At 41.0% G+C, this 16711-nt stretch overlaps 1 protein-coding gene across 1 annotated transcript in view; it reads right to left on the bottom strand.

The window, feature by feature from the left end:
- Positions 1 to 3475: 3475 nt before the first annotated feature.
- The window catches only part of LOC21399420 (protein SIEL), a 24358-nt gene continuing 11122 nt past the window's right edge, over positions 3476 to 16711 (bottom strand). Inside the window, exons 4-8 of the mRNA XM_024170660.1 lie at positions 6840 to 7031; positions 6268 to 6408; positions 5923 to 6012; positions 4940 to 5478; positions 3476 to 4411 (exon numbers count right to left, since the gene is read on the bottom strand). Coding sequence (XP_024026428.1) covers positions 3496 to 4411; positions 4940 to 5478; positions 5923 to 6012; positions 6268 to 6408; positions 6840 to 7031 — 1878 coding nt within the window. The 3' untranslated portion in view covers positions 3476 to 3495. The remainder of the gene's footprint in view (positions 4412 to 4939; positions 5479 to 5922; positions 6013 to 6267; positions 6409 to 6839; positions 7032 to 16711) is intronic.

The raw sequence follows: 16711 nt of genomic DNA, 5'->3' as shown, positions 1-16711 counted from the left end.
TATATATATATATATTCTAATATTGATTTGTTATACTACTTGTACACAATGATAAAATTAAGAAACTTAATAGTACAAAGTGCGTAGGCACGATTTTAAAGTAGTCTCTGGGAGAAGAACGGATGGCATTTAAGCTTTTGTACTTGTTTGCTTGTGTGTTTAGTTTTTTCTTTTTTTAAATCTTGTTTAAAATTTTTCTTATTAACTTTTTTTTTCTCCCAACTGTCCATGTTAAATACCTTTTCCATCATTTTCTCAAATATAGTCCCAATCAATACTTTTTTAAAAAACTATTTTACCTAATAAATTATTTTAAAAAAAATTCACTTTTTATGTTTGGATTTTGTCACTTCAACGTCTAGCTTTGTTTCCCTTTCTAAAATCTTATGTGTTTAAATAATTATCATTAAAATATTTTTGGTTGAAACAAAAATTTGAGATTATCATTCCATATTGGTTCCAAACTTGTATTTATTCTTACTAAAAATATAAATAAGATTATGATTGCCCAACAAAATTCAAACTACTAAGGGAGATTAGGGAAATAGGCTAAGATTTTAGAGAATTAAAATTAATAGGTTACTCTTTAAGAAAAATTAATAAATATGCCAATGTGATGTAAATCTGGATTTACAATAAGCTGATATTCTAAAAATATCCTCTTGGTAAATTCTGAATTTACTGTGTATCTAAAATTTTTACCATTAGATCCCTACTAATAGAACTTGGTAAATCTGAGATTTACCAGGTATATCTGAAATTAATCATTAGAATTTATAGTGTGAGATTTACTAGGTATCCGGGATTTACCATTAGAATTTGTAGTGTTCATTTTCCCTACTAACATGAACTTAGTAAATCCGGGATTTATCAAGTATATCTAGGATTTACCATTAGATTTTTCACTTTTTCTCTCGTAATACAAATTTGGTAAATCATGAATTTATCAGGTATATCTAAAATTTACCATTAAATTTTTCCCTTTTCCCCTACTAATACGAACTTGGTAAATCCAGGTTTTACCAGGTACTAGTATATCTAGGATTTACCATTAGATTGTTCACTTTTTCTTTAGAAATACGAACTTGGTAAATTCAGAATTTATCAGGTATATCCAGAATTTACTATTAGATTTTTTACTTCTTCCCTCGTAATATGAACTTGGTAAATTCTGAATTACCAGGTATATTTGGGATTTATCATTAGTTTTTTCACATTTTTCCTACTAATACGAATTTGGTAAATCTGAATTTTACCATGTATATCTGGGATTTACCATTAGATTTTTTAATTTTTCCTACTAATACGAACTTGGTAAACCTGAGATTTACTAGGTATATTTAGGATTTGCATTAGATTTTTCATTTTTTTCCTCCTAATACGAACTTAGTAAAACCTGGATTTACTAAGTATATATATTTGAAATTTTCCATTAGAATTTATATATTTTTCCCTTAGTGATATGAGTTTGGTAAATAATGAATTTATCAGGTATATCTAAAATTTACCATTAGAATTTGTACTATTCTTTTTTAAGTGGTTCTAACTTGATAAATTTTAGATATACCTAGATTTTCTAAAGAAAAGGGAAAAAATAACAAGAATAAAAAATTAAAATTATGAAATGGTCTATTAATTTCTATACATTGGTGAATTGAGGATTTACTCTCATATTTTTAAATGTAGGTTCAACTATTAATTGTTGGAAGTATTACCAACAGTAAAACTTAGCAATATATCTTTTTTAATCTAAATATACTTGAAAGAAGCGTAGACTACTTGTATACCCCTGACACGTCCAAAGGACGTGTATCAAACCTATTTATGAGAGAAATTTAAATCCACGAAAATTATACAAATGTTCCTCGTTCTCTCCCCCTTCTTTAGATCATTATGCTCTCACGCATTGTCAACCAGGACAAAAGAAATTTAAAAATTCCACAATAACTTGCTCTATTCCATTATCATTCTCACCCCGCACAGCTCTCTGTAAGTAGGCTGTACATTCTACTACTTCAATCATTTCCTTTTAACTTGTTTTATTATTTATGGCTCTATAGTTTTATACTTCTTAGGAGCATGCATATGAATTTGGATCATATCTCCAACTAATTGACATGCATCTCTAAATCTTGTTCAGTCATTTAAGAGTTTGATATTGTTCAAACTAATAACTACGTCGATTAAACAAGGATATCACGTACTACATGCATGACTTGTTTCTTATTGCACACAATAGACGTCCTCCTATTTGTATTGCAACATAAAAAATTATTACATGTAACGCGTGAGTTTGGTGCATCGTGTCCCATTACATGTAACCCAGATAGCACCCTTTCCATCAATGAACTAACCGATGTTTGGACTCGTGTGTACCGACATGATCCGTCCAAGCCCCCAAAGAAACATGTAAAAGACAGCGTAGGACCTTGTGTCATATAGCAGCCTTTCCATCAATGCACTAACAAATGTTTGGAGTTGTGTGTGCGGACATGATCTGTCCAAGCCCCAAAGAAACATGTAAGACTGCATAGGACCATGTGTTGTATACAAAGTCTCAGAATTAACAGTGAATTCTTGATTGGTTGACACTACTCTTTGAAGGGTATTCAAGTACTCGTATCCCTGAAATGTCAAACTTGATACCCTGATGGTGGGACAAGTGATTGTCCCTTACGCTTTGCACTCCTCTTCGGTCTCGTGAGAAGAGTGTTGGAAGTTGAAAATTCGAACAACGCTTAAAACTTGCAATTGGAGAGGAAGGATTTCATCAATACCTGGATTTAGACAGAGAGACTCTACTCCACTCAATTGAACTGAAGAATTACGCCCTTGGACTTGAAAAGAGAGAATAGGTGCAAGAATTTGATCCAGCTCCATCCAGGAGCCTTGATCTTAACAGATATCCAAACGCATTTGCAGGATGCATAGGACAAGATTCTAAGAACTAATCGGATGGTTCCTCCATCTCAATTCTCTAGAAAAACTCCAATTTGCAATTTCTTATTCCACTGCAAAGGTGCAAAATGTTATTACAAGAAAACAAGACAATCTTGATAGCTGAAAAAACAATTTTATGTTTTGACTCCCTGGAAAATCAATCTTTACAGATACAAAGGCCGGGAAGTAAAGCGGAGAGATACCTTCAGAGAAGAAGCAGATCAACACCAGAGCCATTTTCCAGAAGCTTCCCAAAGACAACCTAAGACAGAGAATTGCTGTCGCTGAAAGGCAAACGCTGTAATTGGAGGTTTCTCTGAACAATTTTGCAGGAAGAGATCATTGGTTCCCTTCTCCAACAAGCACATAATTACATCACGTCCCCTCTTGAATAAATTACCATGACATGAGCCCATAACAGGGCCATCTCATCATAAATTTTGCCGAAAGATGTCTCAACTATAACGATCGAGGTGTATTATCCAACTGATGTAGGAAATGTAAAAAAAAATATATATAAATAAAAATAAATAAAATAAATAAATAAAAAAGTACTCAGCCTTTAGTGAGCAAAGAAAGAAAAACTTCCCTCTCTTCACAAAGGTATGCTAGTTCACGTTTAGGACCCCAACTGCCTTTGACAATTTGCACATCCTCGAATGGGCTTTCCATACCAATACATAACTTAAGAGTAAAAGACACTGCATTTGGAGTTTTATAAAAGGGCGCAAGAAATGAAAACCTTCTATAGCTATCGTGATCCTCGGAGAGACTCAAATCTAGAAAGATAAACTGAGTTAAACCATCGTCCATTGTCATTTTCAGCCACAACCTACTCTCAATCAAAATATTATGGAGAGTAATCTGGCATGATATGCCAACAGGTAGTCCTGGAACAAAACAAAGCAGGTGTTCAGAGTCATTATGAGGAACATCTAGCTCTGCCTCTACATGCTCCAGTCTTCCACAAAACACAAACTGTTTGAGACAGAAGAATTCTGACAGCCCTTCAAAGAGATGAGGACCACAGGAACCCCCACTGACAGATGTGTGAATTTTGGATGATAATTTTCCAACTTCAATTTCAAACTCAGAAGGCTGCACAGATTCTTCTTTAAGGAGAATCTCCACCTGTAACATTGTGCTGGACAGCCTTTTTAGAGTAGAATGTTTGCAGCAAATTTCAATTTTAGACAATCTGAGCGTGCAAGTCACAAGCATCAGCTCCAAGACATGCAACTCCTCCTCCTTGGACAATCCTATAAACCTACTCCTCAATTCTCTAAGCCACCTGTCTAGCTTCGCGAGTAAAATATCCAACGTTCCCATCCTATAGGCAAGAAATCTTGAGGGCAGAAAGTGCTGCCACACCTTGGAGAGCAGTTTTATAACCCGGAGATATTGCAGTGTAAAGGCCAAAACCCCAGTAGAATTGTTCGCATTGAATGTTGCCAACTCTTCCTTGCAATTCCTGCACGAACTTGAATAATATTAAAAGAGAAATACACCCAAAAAGATTGGGGGGGGGGGGAGTTGCATTGACACGATTCAAACACATTGCCTAACATATAGATGCCAAGTTGCAACAAGTGATCAGTCAAAAAGATCTATCTCAGACTCTAGTTTTTGGCCTTTTGCAAGGGCATACGTGAACACAATTGCTATTCAGAGTGATGCCCAAGCTTTGGCCACGCAGGTCCTGGGATGGCAGAAGCAACTAAATCCCATGAATGCCTTAGTATACCCACTCTATAACTATCAAAATCAAACATAAAAATTATCAACACACAAAGCTGCTCCATAACTATAAGCTTAAACATAAAAAGTATCCACACACATAAAATGACTGCAATATTTCACTTCAATAAATAATAAGCTCCCTTCGCATTTTATTTTTTTTAATTTACTCCGCAATAAGGAAAAAGGAAATAGAGAAATGGACTATATCCTTGACCATATACAGCCACAAAAATTCTAAAGAACGAAAAAATAGTACGACCTCAAAATCCTCAGCACTTCATATAAGTTTCCAGTTAGTACTAATGGCCAAATATCTTTGACCCTTGCAAGGATAGCGTTCAGAGACTTGATAACTTCATCATGTGCTTCCAACTTGTAGTCTAAATGCAAAGTCGGGTACTGCCTTGGATGTGTGATTCCAGAAAACTGAATTTCAGAGGCCCCAAATATCTTTCGCGGCAAAAACATTGCAAGAGTATCAGTTACATTATTGTTAGAGTAATCTCGAAAGTTACCAACTTTAGTTAGAGCAAAGAGATGCTCGCTTTCTGTGAAATCTAAAGCAGAGAGCCTTGCGGATTGACTGCACTTAGACAAGAAAGCCAAAAGAGCACTTTGACTCATGACGTCACTCAGGGCATCAGCAATCCTTCCCAGCATTGTGACTGCATACGAAAATATTGTAGGTGATATGTCGCAAGAAAGCTCACCCGAGGATTGAGTAGAGATTGCCAAGACTATTAATGCACCCACTCTCACATTATCAAAGTCCAACTTGCCTTCGCATGTTGGCTCTATCTAGCAAAGGAAAATGAAGAGGACAGTAACATTACCGATCAATTTAACCAGGAAAAGCGAGAAGAATACAGACAGGAATGAGCGGGAGGGGGTGGGGGTGCCTTTAATCAATCGATCAATACCAAAAAAATAAAAATAAACACACACACACAGAGGTACCACCCACCAACAATTTCCTTCCGGAACACATTAATATAGGCATGCTAATGTACTAGCAGATAAGAGTCTTTTTTGATAAGAAACAAAACATTTTACTAAAGCACAAAATCCATTTAACTGAACTTTCAAGGACAAGGAATCCTCAGAAATACATTGTTAAAACGATAAAGGCTTTGTAAACAATAATCTCCCACTTTTCACTCGTCTTGCAGAGTTTATAAAACATGGTAAATCTAGCCTCACACATTCAGCTATTGTTTTCAACAATTAGTCAATCATGCTAACCTGTCGAGTAATCTCCTCAATAATGCAGGATACGAACTTTCCATGATTTTGACCAATGTGAAAAAAAACTGAGAATGCATCAACTTCATCCTGGTAGAAGCAGCTCATAAGATACATGATAACAGAAGAAATTGGAAAGTATAAGTTCTCAGATGGACAAAGCCAACCTTAGTAGATTGACAGAATGGTCACAAGCTTACAATGGAAACGCTTATAAAAAAGGAATTACAATAAACAAGTAAACAACTCGAGCGATAACTGTTAAGCCACCTTATATTTTAAGGAACAAATAAATTCTACGACTTTGCAACAGAAAGTACGTGACATTAAGGACAAAAGGCAGACCTCTGGATATCTCGCCAAATTTTCTAGAAGAGCATCAACTGTTAAAATAAACAGCTCCAAAACTGAGAGCTTCACTAATTTGAGTACTTTCCTAGCAGCATATCTGATGGAGTTACTTTTGTCCGCCAGAGGGCCAAGAAACTGAAAAATCAAATGATTATACATTATTGAAGCACGTAAAATGTCGCCTCTTAGATAATATGAGGGTAAAAAGCAAGGTAACAGAGGATTATGCGGAATATTTTAAATCACGATGACATTTGGATAAAACATTGGAGATTAACAAATTCGAGAGTGAAAGAGAAACAGTTGCAGGCTAAAAGGTCACAAAAAGCACAAATCCCCTCAATCCTACATAAACTATAACTGAAGTTATAAGTAAAACCTTTTGTTGGTCACAAACCTAACTAAATTCCATCAACTGAAAGAGTTATGGCTAGTGCTACCTCTTTCTCTAAGAGGACGAATTAGTTAACAACCATCAAGTAATGCTACAAATCACATATGAGGTGTAATAGGGAAGAAATTGTATTACTGGAAAATCAGTACGAAATTCTATGATCAGGTCATACCATGTGCATGTGCTTATCTTGCAATTTCAGATGATCACAGGCTGTCATATGATACAAAGTTTCCAAAGCTTGTAATCGCACAATCAGTGAATCATCATTCAGCATGTCCATAAGTAAGTCTAAGGCTTCAAGAGCAAAATGAGCTGAGAGGACGACGAGTCGAGACAACGAATGACAGGCAGACTTTCGCACCTTCAGATTTATTACATTAAGAGTATAAATTAGAAAGCATGCATATGGTGCGTGTGTGTGTCTATACATATATATATATATATATATATATATATATTGATAAGAAACAAGAGAATATTATTAAAATGAATGGGAGTACAAACAACAGAGAACAAGGAGTCCTTGAAGCAGACTAAACTGATAAGAAAGCAACCTTTTAGAAAAAAAGGAAAAATAGACAAGCGCCATAAACAACAAACAACAGGACTAAGAATTAGATTCCATCCCCTTAGAAGAGCCGAGAATAAAAAGGCCTTGAAATCTTTATCTTGCGAAGTAGAAGAGCCGAGAATAAAAAGGCCTTGAAATCTTTATCTTGCGAAGTCCACAACGCCACCCAGTAAATTATGTGATCCCAAACCTCACAAACCTCACCCTCTACCCCATCAAAGGTTCGATTATTCCTTTTTGATAGATTCTAGCTGAAATTGATAACACTGATGAGAGAAATTTGAGAGAATTAGAAGAACTGAATGATCCTATATTGATATCCAATCAAGAATACAAGAAAATTGCCAGATCTTCAAGGGTCTGCGGCCTCCCCAACTTGGAACAACTCCAAGATTTCCCACTATTCCTTCAATATTTTCCCTAATCCTTCCCCGACCTCTCTCTCCCTTTTATTCACTATTTTTCTTTCCTTCTCTAACTAACTAGCCAACTAACAATAACAAGCTTTCCTAACAAGCTTTGTGCAAGCTTTCCTAACAAGCTTTGGCTCTGTAACAATCAGGAGGTGTAATTCAGTCTTGCCACGTCACTCTAACATCCCTTGATCCTCTTAGGGCCCGTTTAGTTCGTTGATTTGAGTTTTTAATTCAAGTTGAGATGTGACTTTATGTGAGAGTTTTTTACTGTAGCAAAAAAGTTAGATGTGATTGTTTCTAAGAGCTTTTTACTGTAACAAAACTCGAATTCTAAACTCGAATCGGTGAAATGAACGGAGCCTCATTCTTCCTAATGAATACTTGCCTGAGTAAGGGCTTATCACTTTTCAGCCAAAGCGCCCAAAGAGAAGCTAGGATTACAATGTTACATAGCCGTTTAGTTTTCTTATTCCATCCACATGGAACATCCACACCCATTTATTCAAGAACACTTCTTGGAAAAGCCCACTGAAGCCAAAACTTCCCTAAATTTTTACACCAAATCTTTGAAGAAAAGGAACGATGGAGAAACAAGTGATCTGCAGAAAATCCGGTGTGTGTGTGTTAGGTTCCCAATCCCTAGCCTATTTCTAATGAAAATGCGCAAAACTCAATAGAAAAAATGAATGGAAATTCAGCCAAATGATGGTCTGGTTTCTTGTATTATCTGGAATAAAATGAAAGTACATATAGAACGGGGAATTCGAGGACCCCAAGCCTCCAAAAGACAAACGATTACAGCAAAATATCTTATGCCCTCCCTAACACTCGGTTGGGCTATTTATCCTACTCTTCTCTCTCCTAAAAGGCCAACCCCCCTAACGGAATTGGCACCCTCACCATCCCCAATCCCCAGATCGAGGATCCTAACAGAATTGCACACCCCGAGACTAATCCTCCTTCGAATTACTAATTTGCCCCTGCTTATCATTCTTCCTTTTTCTAGCATAAACAAACCTAATGGGAGGAGACCTATCAATACTCCCCTCCTCGAGACCAACCTTGTCCCCAAGGTTGAAGGCTGGAAATTGGTCTCGAATCACAGCAACAGGTTCCCAAGTGGCATCCCAAGAGGGAAGGCCTTCCCAATGAATCAAGACTTCATCCACATGGCGCCCCCTGACGAGGATGGTGCGAGAGTCCAAAACAGCAGCCGGGTTGACAACCAATTCCATCTCGGTTGTCAACTGCTTAGGAAGCGGTTGACCCTTGTACTGCTGCCCTCCAAATTGCTTCAGCTGGGATACGTGAAAAACCGGGTGAATCTTGGCAGAAGCAGGCAAATCCAAACAGTAGGCAACCTGGCCTATTCTTTCCCGAACGGCGAATGGCCTGTAAAAACGAGGACTGAGCTTCTCGTTAACCTTCCGAGCGATTGATTTCATGAAATACGGACGGAGCTTAAGCAATACTAGGTCACCAGGAGAGAATTAAACCTCCCTACGATGCCTGTCCGCGAACTCTTTCATGTGTTGTTGGGCCAAACGGAGGTGGTCCTTTAGAACATCCAGCATTTGATTCCTCTCCAATAATTGGGTGGCTACCTCATGGACGATGGTAGAGTCCTCTTGGAACTGCTGGAGAGTAGGTGGTTTACGCCCATATATTGCCTGAAAGGGGGAGCACTTAATGGACGCATTATAAGATGTATTGAACCAAAATTCAGCCCAGGGCAGAAAAGACAGCCAAGAGCTTGGCTTGTCGCACGCAAAGCAATGGAGAAAAGTTTCCAGACAACGGTTGGTCACCTCAGACTAGCCGTCCGTCTGCGGATGATAAGCAGAACTCAATTGTAGCTTGGTTCCCTGCAATTTAAACAATTCCCGCCAAAATAGACTCATGAAAATGGTGTCGCGATCGCTGACGATCGAATGAGGAAACCCGTGTAGGCGAACTATCTCCCGAACAAACAAAGCGGCCACCTGTTTTGCCGTGTACGGATGAGCCAACGGACAAAAATGAGCGTACTTGGATGGCGATCGACAACCACCAATATGGTGTCCATTCCCTTAGACTTCAGAAGACCCCCAATGAAATCCATCGCTATGTCCTCCCAAATTTGTTGAGGAATGGGAAGGGGCTGTAGTAACCCCCTTGGGGAGAGTGCTTATGTCTTGGCGTGCTGACAACGTTCGCAGTGGGACACAAAATCCCTGATGACCTGTTTCATGCCTTTCCAAAAAAAAATTGCTAAAATCCGTTTATATGTCCGTAAAAAGCCAGAGTGCCCCCCAACCACTGAACTATGGAAGTCGTGGAGAACCTGAGGGATCCAAGCAAGTGGCAGAACTAACCTCTCTCAGAACCACAGCAAGTTGTTGCGAAGACAATAACCTTCACCAACTGGCCGACCCTGGCGGATGGTAGTGATGATGTCCCTGCAGTAGGAATCCTCGAGCTGCCCCTGTCAAAGTGCCGCCATGTTGACCGACTGTGGAACAGAAAGGGCTGCGAATTCCATTGGAGTATTGTCCCCCCTTCGTGAAAGGGCATCAGCAACCCGATTTGCGGCGCCCGGTTTGTACTGCACCTCAAAGTCATATCCTAAGAGTTTGGTGATGAGGCGCAGCTGCTCTGGAGGTAACACCCGCTGATCCAGAAAGAATTTAAGGCTCCTCTGATTGGCCCGAATGAGAAAATGCGAGCTCCCGCTCGTAGACTGACTTCAAACGGGACGACGCAGACATCATTTTGCTAAAATAAGCGATTGGGCAACCCTCTTGCATCAGTACCACACCCACCCCGCTGCCCGACGCGTCGGTTTCAAAGACGAACAACTTCGAGAAATCTGGCATGGCCAACACCGGAAGCTCTGTCATTGCGCGCTTAAGGACGAGGAAGGCGACCTCAGCTGTGGAAGACCAATTGGAAGTGCCCTTCTTCAGTAAGTCAGTGAGGGGACGGGCTAAGGAACCATACCTCTGAACAAAGCGTCTATAATAGCCTGTAAGGCCCAGGAAGCCTCGCAGCTCTCGAACATTCCGTGGGGAGGGCCAAGATAACATCGCACTGACCTTAGACTAGTCTGCGGACACTCCCTCAGCCGACAGCACATGTCCGAGGTAGTTGATCTCCCCCTGTCCAAAAACACATTTCTCAAAATTGGCAAACAACGCCTCCCGCCGCAGCACTTCAAGCACGCTCCTTAAGTGTGCGTGATGATCTTCCCACATCCTGCTGTAAACCAAAATGTCATCGAAAAATACTAAAACAAATTTCCGTACAAAATGACGGAATACCGAATTCAATAGAGATTGAAAGGTGGCCGGTGCATTGGTAAGGCCGAAAGGCATGACGAGGAACTCGTAATGCCCCTCATGTGTCCGAAACGCCGTCTTCTCCACGTCGCACTCACGAACTCGGATTTGGTGGTAGCCCGACTTTAAATCCAGTTTGGAGAATACTGTTGCCCCGTGTAACTCATCCAGCAGCTCATCAATGATCGGAATTGGGAACTTGTCGGGGATCATTAACAGATTCAATGCGCGATAGTCGACACAAAAACGCCAACTACCGTCTTTCTTGCGGACCAAAAGCACTGGGCTAGCATATGGACTACTGCTAGGCCTTATAATACCAGAGGCCATCATGTCCGTGACCAGCCTTTCTATTTCAGCCTTCTAGACCTGAGGATACCTATTGGGTCGAATGTTGGGTGGGGACACACCTTCTCGGAGGGCTATACAATGCTCACTGGCTCGTCGTGGCGGCAACCCCTCTGGCATGCTAAACACGGCTTGGAACTCCCGAATGAGGTGCTTGCATCCGCTTGGGAGTGGTCGTATAACTCCCTTCACGTTTCCGTCTTAGGTTGCCTGAATTTCTAGAAGCACCCCAACCCTGGTGTGATTCCAAATTCGTGACAAGGAAAGCAAGCTTGCCGGCGAATAACTCAGGGAAGGGTCCCCTATCCAACAAATCCACTCCATCCCCTGCTGAAAACGCATGGTGAATTTAGCCCAATCAGCTCAGACCTCGCCTAAAGTCCTCAGCCACGAAATTCCCAACACCAAATCGACACTGCCCAGTTCAAATGGGAAAAAATCTTCAATAATCCAGTGCCCCTGTATGAAAACCTTGACCCCTCGACAAACACCCCTCTGCTGGAAACTCATTCCATTTCCCACCTCAATTTTGTGGCGGACCGACGAGTCCGTGGGAACGACTAGGCTGTGCACAAGATCCGCGGAGATGAAACTGTGAGACGCCCCACTGTCCACCAAAATAATCACCTCTCGTCCGCCCAAAGTCCCTTTCAGTTTCATGGTCTTTGCTGTTGCCATACCTTTTAAGGAGTTAAGAGAGAGACCGAGAGCCTCTTCCCTCGATTCTTCAGTGACTTGCGACTGCTCTTCCCCGACTTCGCGACCATCTTCCTCACCCCCTTCGTCCTCGCCCACTGCCAGAAGAACTTGTAGTTGCCGGTTTCTGCACCTGTGGCCGGGGCTGAATTTTTAGTCGCACTTGAAGCATAATATTCGAGCTCGCCTCTATTGAACCTCGTCATACGACAATTGCCGGTAATGGGAACCTCCTCCCATCGACGAGCTGGAAGCAGATGGGGACTCACGATTTCAGTTAGAAAGCCCTAGGTCATGCGGAATTTGGGAATTTTGGGATCGAAGGTAGCTCTCAGATTTTTCAGATGTAATAACTGGCAGTGGAATCGGGTTCGGGTTGCTGAATCCAGTCCTACCGCCCCACTCCACCCGGGTATTTCGGCCCGCCCGAGCCTTACGGATCCTATCCACCGCGTCCAAACGGTCTTCGGCCTGTTGGGCCAAATCCATGGCCTCATTCAGATTTGTGGGCCGGTGCATCTTGACCTCTGCCCGAATATCTTCCCTCAGCCCGTTAAGGAACGCGCCCCTGAACACTCTCTCAGGTATTCCCCTCATCGTAGCCGCCAAGGTCTCAAACTCTTCTCTGAACGCTGCCACCATACCTCCTTGCCGGAGAGCCATCATCCTCTATGTTGGGTCTCCCTCCCGGGAACGGCCAAAACGATGGAGGATCGCGTCCCTGAGGTCCCCCCAGCCCACGAATGGCTCTTGGGCGTCCAGCCATTGATACCAGCCCAACGCCTTACCCTCCATGCAGACAGACGCCGCCATCACCCTTTCTCCTTCTTTGATGTCGTTGATGGCAAAGTATCGTTCTGCCCGAAAGATCCACCCGTGTGGGTCCTCTCCTTGAAATATCGGTAGTTCCAGTTTCTTACCTCGGTGCTCCGCCCGCGCACGGGGTCTAACCGGAAACCGGTAGCGGTGGTGACCTTCCCTTCCCCTTGCCTGATTTCTCCTTAGGGGGCTTGGATCTGCCCGTGCCAGACGTCCCGGTTCGCACCTTGGCGGAGTTTGCTCGTTCCGGTTACCACCTGGGGTGAGTAGTCCTCCCTGGGCCACCTTGGAGGAGAGCGCTGGGGGCGAGCTTGTCTGATCATGAGCTCCTCAAGCCGGTTGATCGTGCCTTGAATATCGTCCACCTTGGCTCCCATCGCGGAGACCTCTCCCTGTACCTCTCGCCGAGTCTCACTCCCATGGATGCCACGTCCTCCTGCAACCTTGGTACCGGATCCACCAACGATTCGAAAGTCTGCAACGTGTCCTGGAAGCTGTTCAACCTTCTCTCCACCTGCCCTAATCAATCTTGCTGATTCGCCATAGATCGTAGGGCTCTAATACCAAGTTGTTAGGTTCCCAATCCCCCAAGCCTATTTCTAATGAAAATGCGCAGAACTCAATAGAAAAAATGAATGGAAATTCAGCCAAATGATGGTCTGGTTTCTTATATTATCTGGAATAAAATGAAAGTACAGATAGAAGGGGGAATTCGAGGACCCCGAGCCTCCAAAAGACAAACGATTACAGCAAAATATCTTATGCCCTCCCTAACACTCGGTTGGGCTATTTATCCTACTCTTCTCTCTCCTAAAAGGCCAACCCCTAATGGAATTGGCACCCTCACCATCCCCAATCCCCAGATCGAGGATCCTAACAGAATTGCTCACCCCGAGACTAATCCTCCTTCAAATTACTAATCTGCGCCTGCTTATCATTCTTCCTTTTTCTAGCATAAACAAACCTAATGAGAGGAGACCTATTAGTGTGTGTGTATAATAGGAAAGATTGTGTACAGTTGGTAGTTTCCTTATTTGTAGAAATTATTGATTAGGTTCCTAATTTGTTGATTCAATAGTTAATTAGTTTCCTAATTTGTGTGATTTAGGTTACTAAAATCAAGGGTTATAACCGGCTGTGGTTTACCCTAAGTGTGTATATATACCCGGCCATATAGTGTAATATGAATCAGAGTGATCAATAAGAAATTCTTTCTCAATTCTCTTCTTTTCTAGAAAAACTTCATGGTATCAGAGCGTGGTTACTAATTGTTTGGGAGTTTTTTTCTTTTCAGTTTTCTTTTCGATTTTCCTTCTCTATTTTACCAACCCAATCGCTATCACAATCATCGTTTCAACCTCTAGCCTTTTTTCCTCATGGCATTGAAAGCAACAGTGCCTCAAGTACCTCGGCTGGCTAAGAACTTTTGAATTCTAGCAGATCAGAGGGCTCAGTTCTACTCATCACTCAACACAAGCTGAAAGGTCAGAACTATCTTCAATGGTCTAAGTATGTAATGATGTTCATCTCAGGCAAAGGGAAATATGACTATCTCACGGGGGAGGTTGTTCCACCGAAACAGAATGATCTGACGTTCAAAACCTGGAAGGCAGAAAACAATATGATTATGTCCTGGTTAATTTAACACCATGGACCCTGAAATTGGGTAGAATTTCTTGTTCTATAACACTGCTCATGAAATATGGATGGCGGCCCAAGAAACATATTCAGACAATGAAAATACTACTGAACTCTTTGAAATTAAGGGTGCACTTCATGATCTAAGGCAAGGTGAGTTAATTGTGACTCAATATTTCAATTGTCTTAGTCGTTATTGGCAACAGTTGGATATGTTTGATAGCCCAGATTGGGAATGTCCTGGAGATGCAAACCTCTTCAAGAAAATTGTTGAGAAGGAGAGAGTTTTCAGATTCCTATTGGGATTAGACAAACCTCTTGACGAAGTAAGGGGGAGAATTCTTGGGACCAAGGCCCTCCCATCCATTCGAGAAGCCTATGTTGAAGTAAGAAGAGAAGAAAGTAGAAGGAAAGTCATGCTAGGGACTCACCTATCTTCAGGGACTGAAAGCTCAGCCCTTGCAGCCCGGGGAACCTACTCGGCTCATGACTCAAAGCAGAAGAAGACTCGGCCATAATCATTGCCGAAAAACAGGACATACACGAGATACCTGCCAGAAAATCCATGGTAAGCCTGTGAATTGGAAGCCAAGCCGTGATAAGGAAGCTCGAGGTTTTGTTGCTGTTCCAGAAGATAAAGAAAAATGCAATACAGAACCCGATTTCTTTAGCAGGGAGCAGATTGAATGGCTGCAAAAGATGTTTAGCAATCTTGCTTCAATTCTCTCCACGGGATCCACTGCTCAAAAAGGTATTTTTCTAGCTGCCCAACATGTTAAAACAAAAGATTCCACACGTTGGATTGTCGACTCAGGAGCCTCAGATCACATGAGTGGTGACGCATCACTAATTCAAGAATGTCACCCATGTCTTACGAGTTACAAAGTTAGGATTGCTGATGGATCACTTTCCTTGGTGACTGGAATTGGAAAAGTTGTCATCTCCGACACATTAACTCTTCAATTTGTCCTCTTGGTTCCAAATTTAACTTGCAACTTGATGTCAATTAGTAAGCTCACTAAGGATTCTAATTGTGTTGCTAAGTTTTCTTCCACTTCGTGTTTGTTTCAGGATTTGGATTCGGGAAAGATGATTGGCAATGCTACGGAAGACGAGGGACTCTACTGGATTAGGGCCAAAGGACATCATAGTGCTCGGGCTCATTACACCGCATCCTCAACAATTAATGTTTCGGACTCTTTTATGTCATTTGCTTCCAATAAAGACGGTACAATTATGTTATTGCATTTCCGTTTAGATCCAAATTTCATGTACTTGTCAGAATGTTTCCTACATTATTTATCAATAAAAGTCCAAAATTCTTCCAATGTGAAGTCTGTCAATTTTCAAAACATTGTCGTAGCACATATCCCCTTTAGGAATACAAACCCTCTCATCCTTTTTCAGTCATCCACAATGATATTTGGGGCCTATCTCAAATTCCAAATATAACTGGTGCAAGATGGTTTGTGTCCTTTATTGATGATCATACTCATACCACCTCAGTCTTCCTTATGAAAGAAAAATCTGAGGCTAGACCTTTGTTTAAAACTTTTCATTCCATGATTAAAACCAGTTTCAAGCCACAGTTCAAGTTTTCAGGACCAATAATGCCAGGGAATATTTTAACTTAATCCTAGGACAATATCTCCTTGAGAATGGTACTATTCATCAAAGCTCCTATATAGACACACCACAACAAAATGGGATAGCTGAGAGGAAAAACATACATCTTCTTGAGGTAGCCCAATCTATCATGTTCACTAGTAATGTACCAAAACATTTGTAGGTTTTGAGGAAAACTTATTTTCTCTCTTATTTCAATCATGGTAGCATACATCTTATTTATAGGATACATTGTACCCTTGACAGCTCACAAACATCTAACAAAACCAGAAACTTGAAGAAATCAATGGGAATAATTCTAATTTTTCTCATTCCAGAAAATAATGATTTACATCTTAATATATAAGCTAGGGTGGCTGGCATACCAGTCCACAGAAAAAGGAAAATAGAATCCCTGTAAATCTGGATTTCCACCAAAATAGGAAAACAGGAAACTACGGGCCTGTTTGTTTCCAATCTCGTTTTCATTTTTCACAGTTTTCGAGAAAAAAAAAACTGAAAACGTGTTTGCTGTAAAATTTTCTGAAATTAAAACTGAAAACACCCGTTTTCATTCTCTTTTTTCTCATCTTTCTGAAAACGAATTTTTTCCGTTTTCATTTCCAAACTT

This window comes from Morus notabilis, unplaced genomic scaffold, assembly GCF_000414095.1.
Source record: "Morus notabilis unplaced genomic scaffold, ASM41409v2 Scaffold382, whole genome shotgun sequence".
Classification (NCBI taxonomy): domain Eukaryota; kingdom Viridiplantae; phylum Streptophyta; class Magnoliopsida; order Rosales; family Moraceae; genus Morus; species Morus notabilis.
The sequence above is the reverse complement of the archived record's forward strand: the minus strand, read 5'-3'. Positions and strand labels throughout refer to the sequence as shown.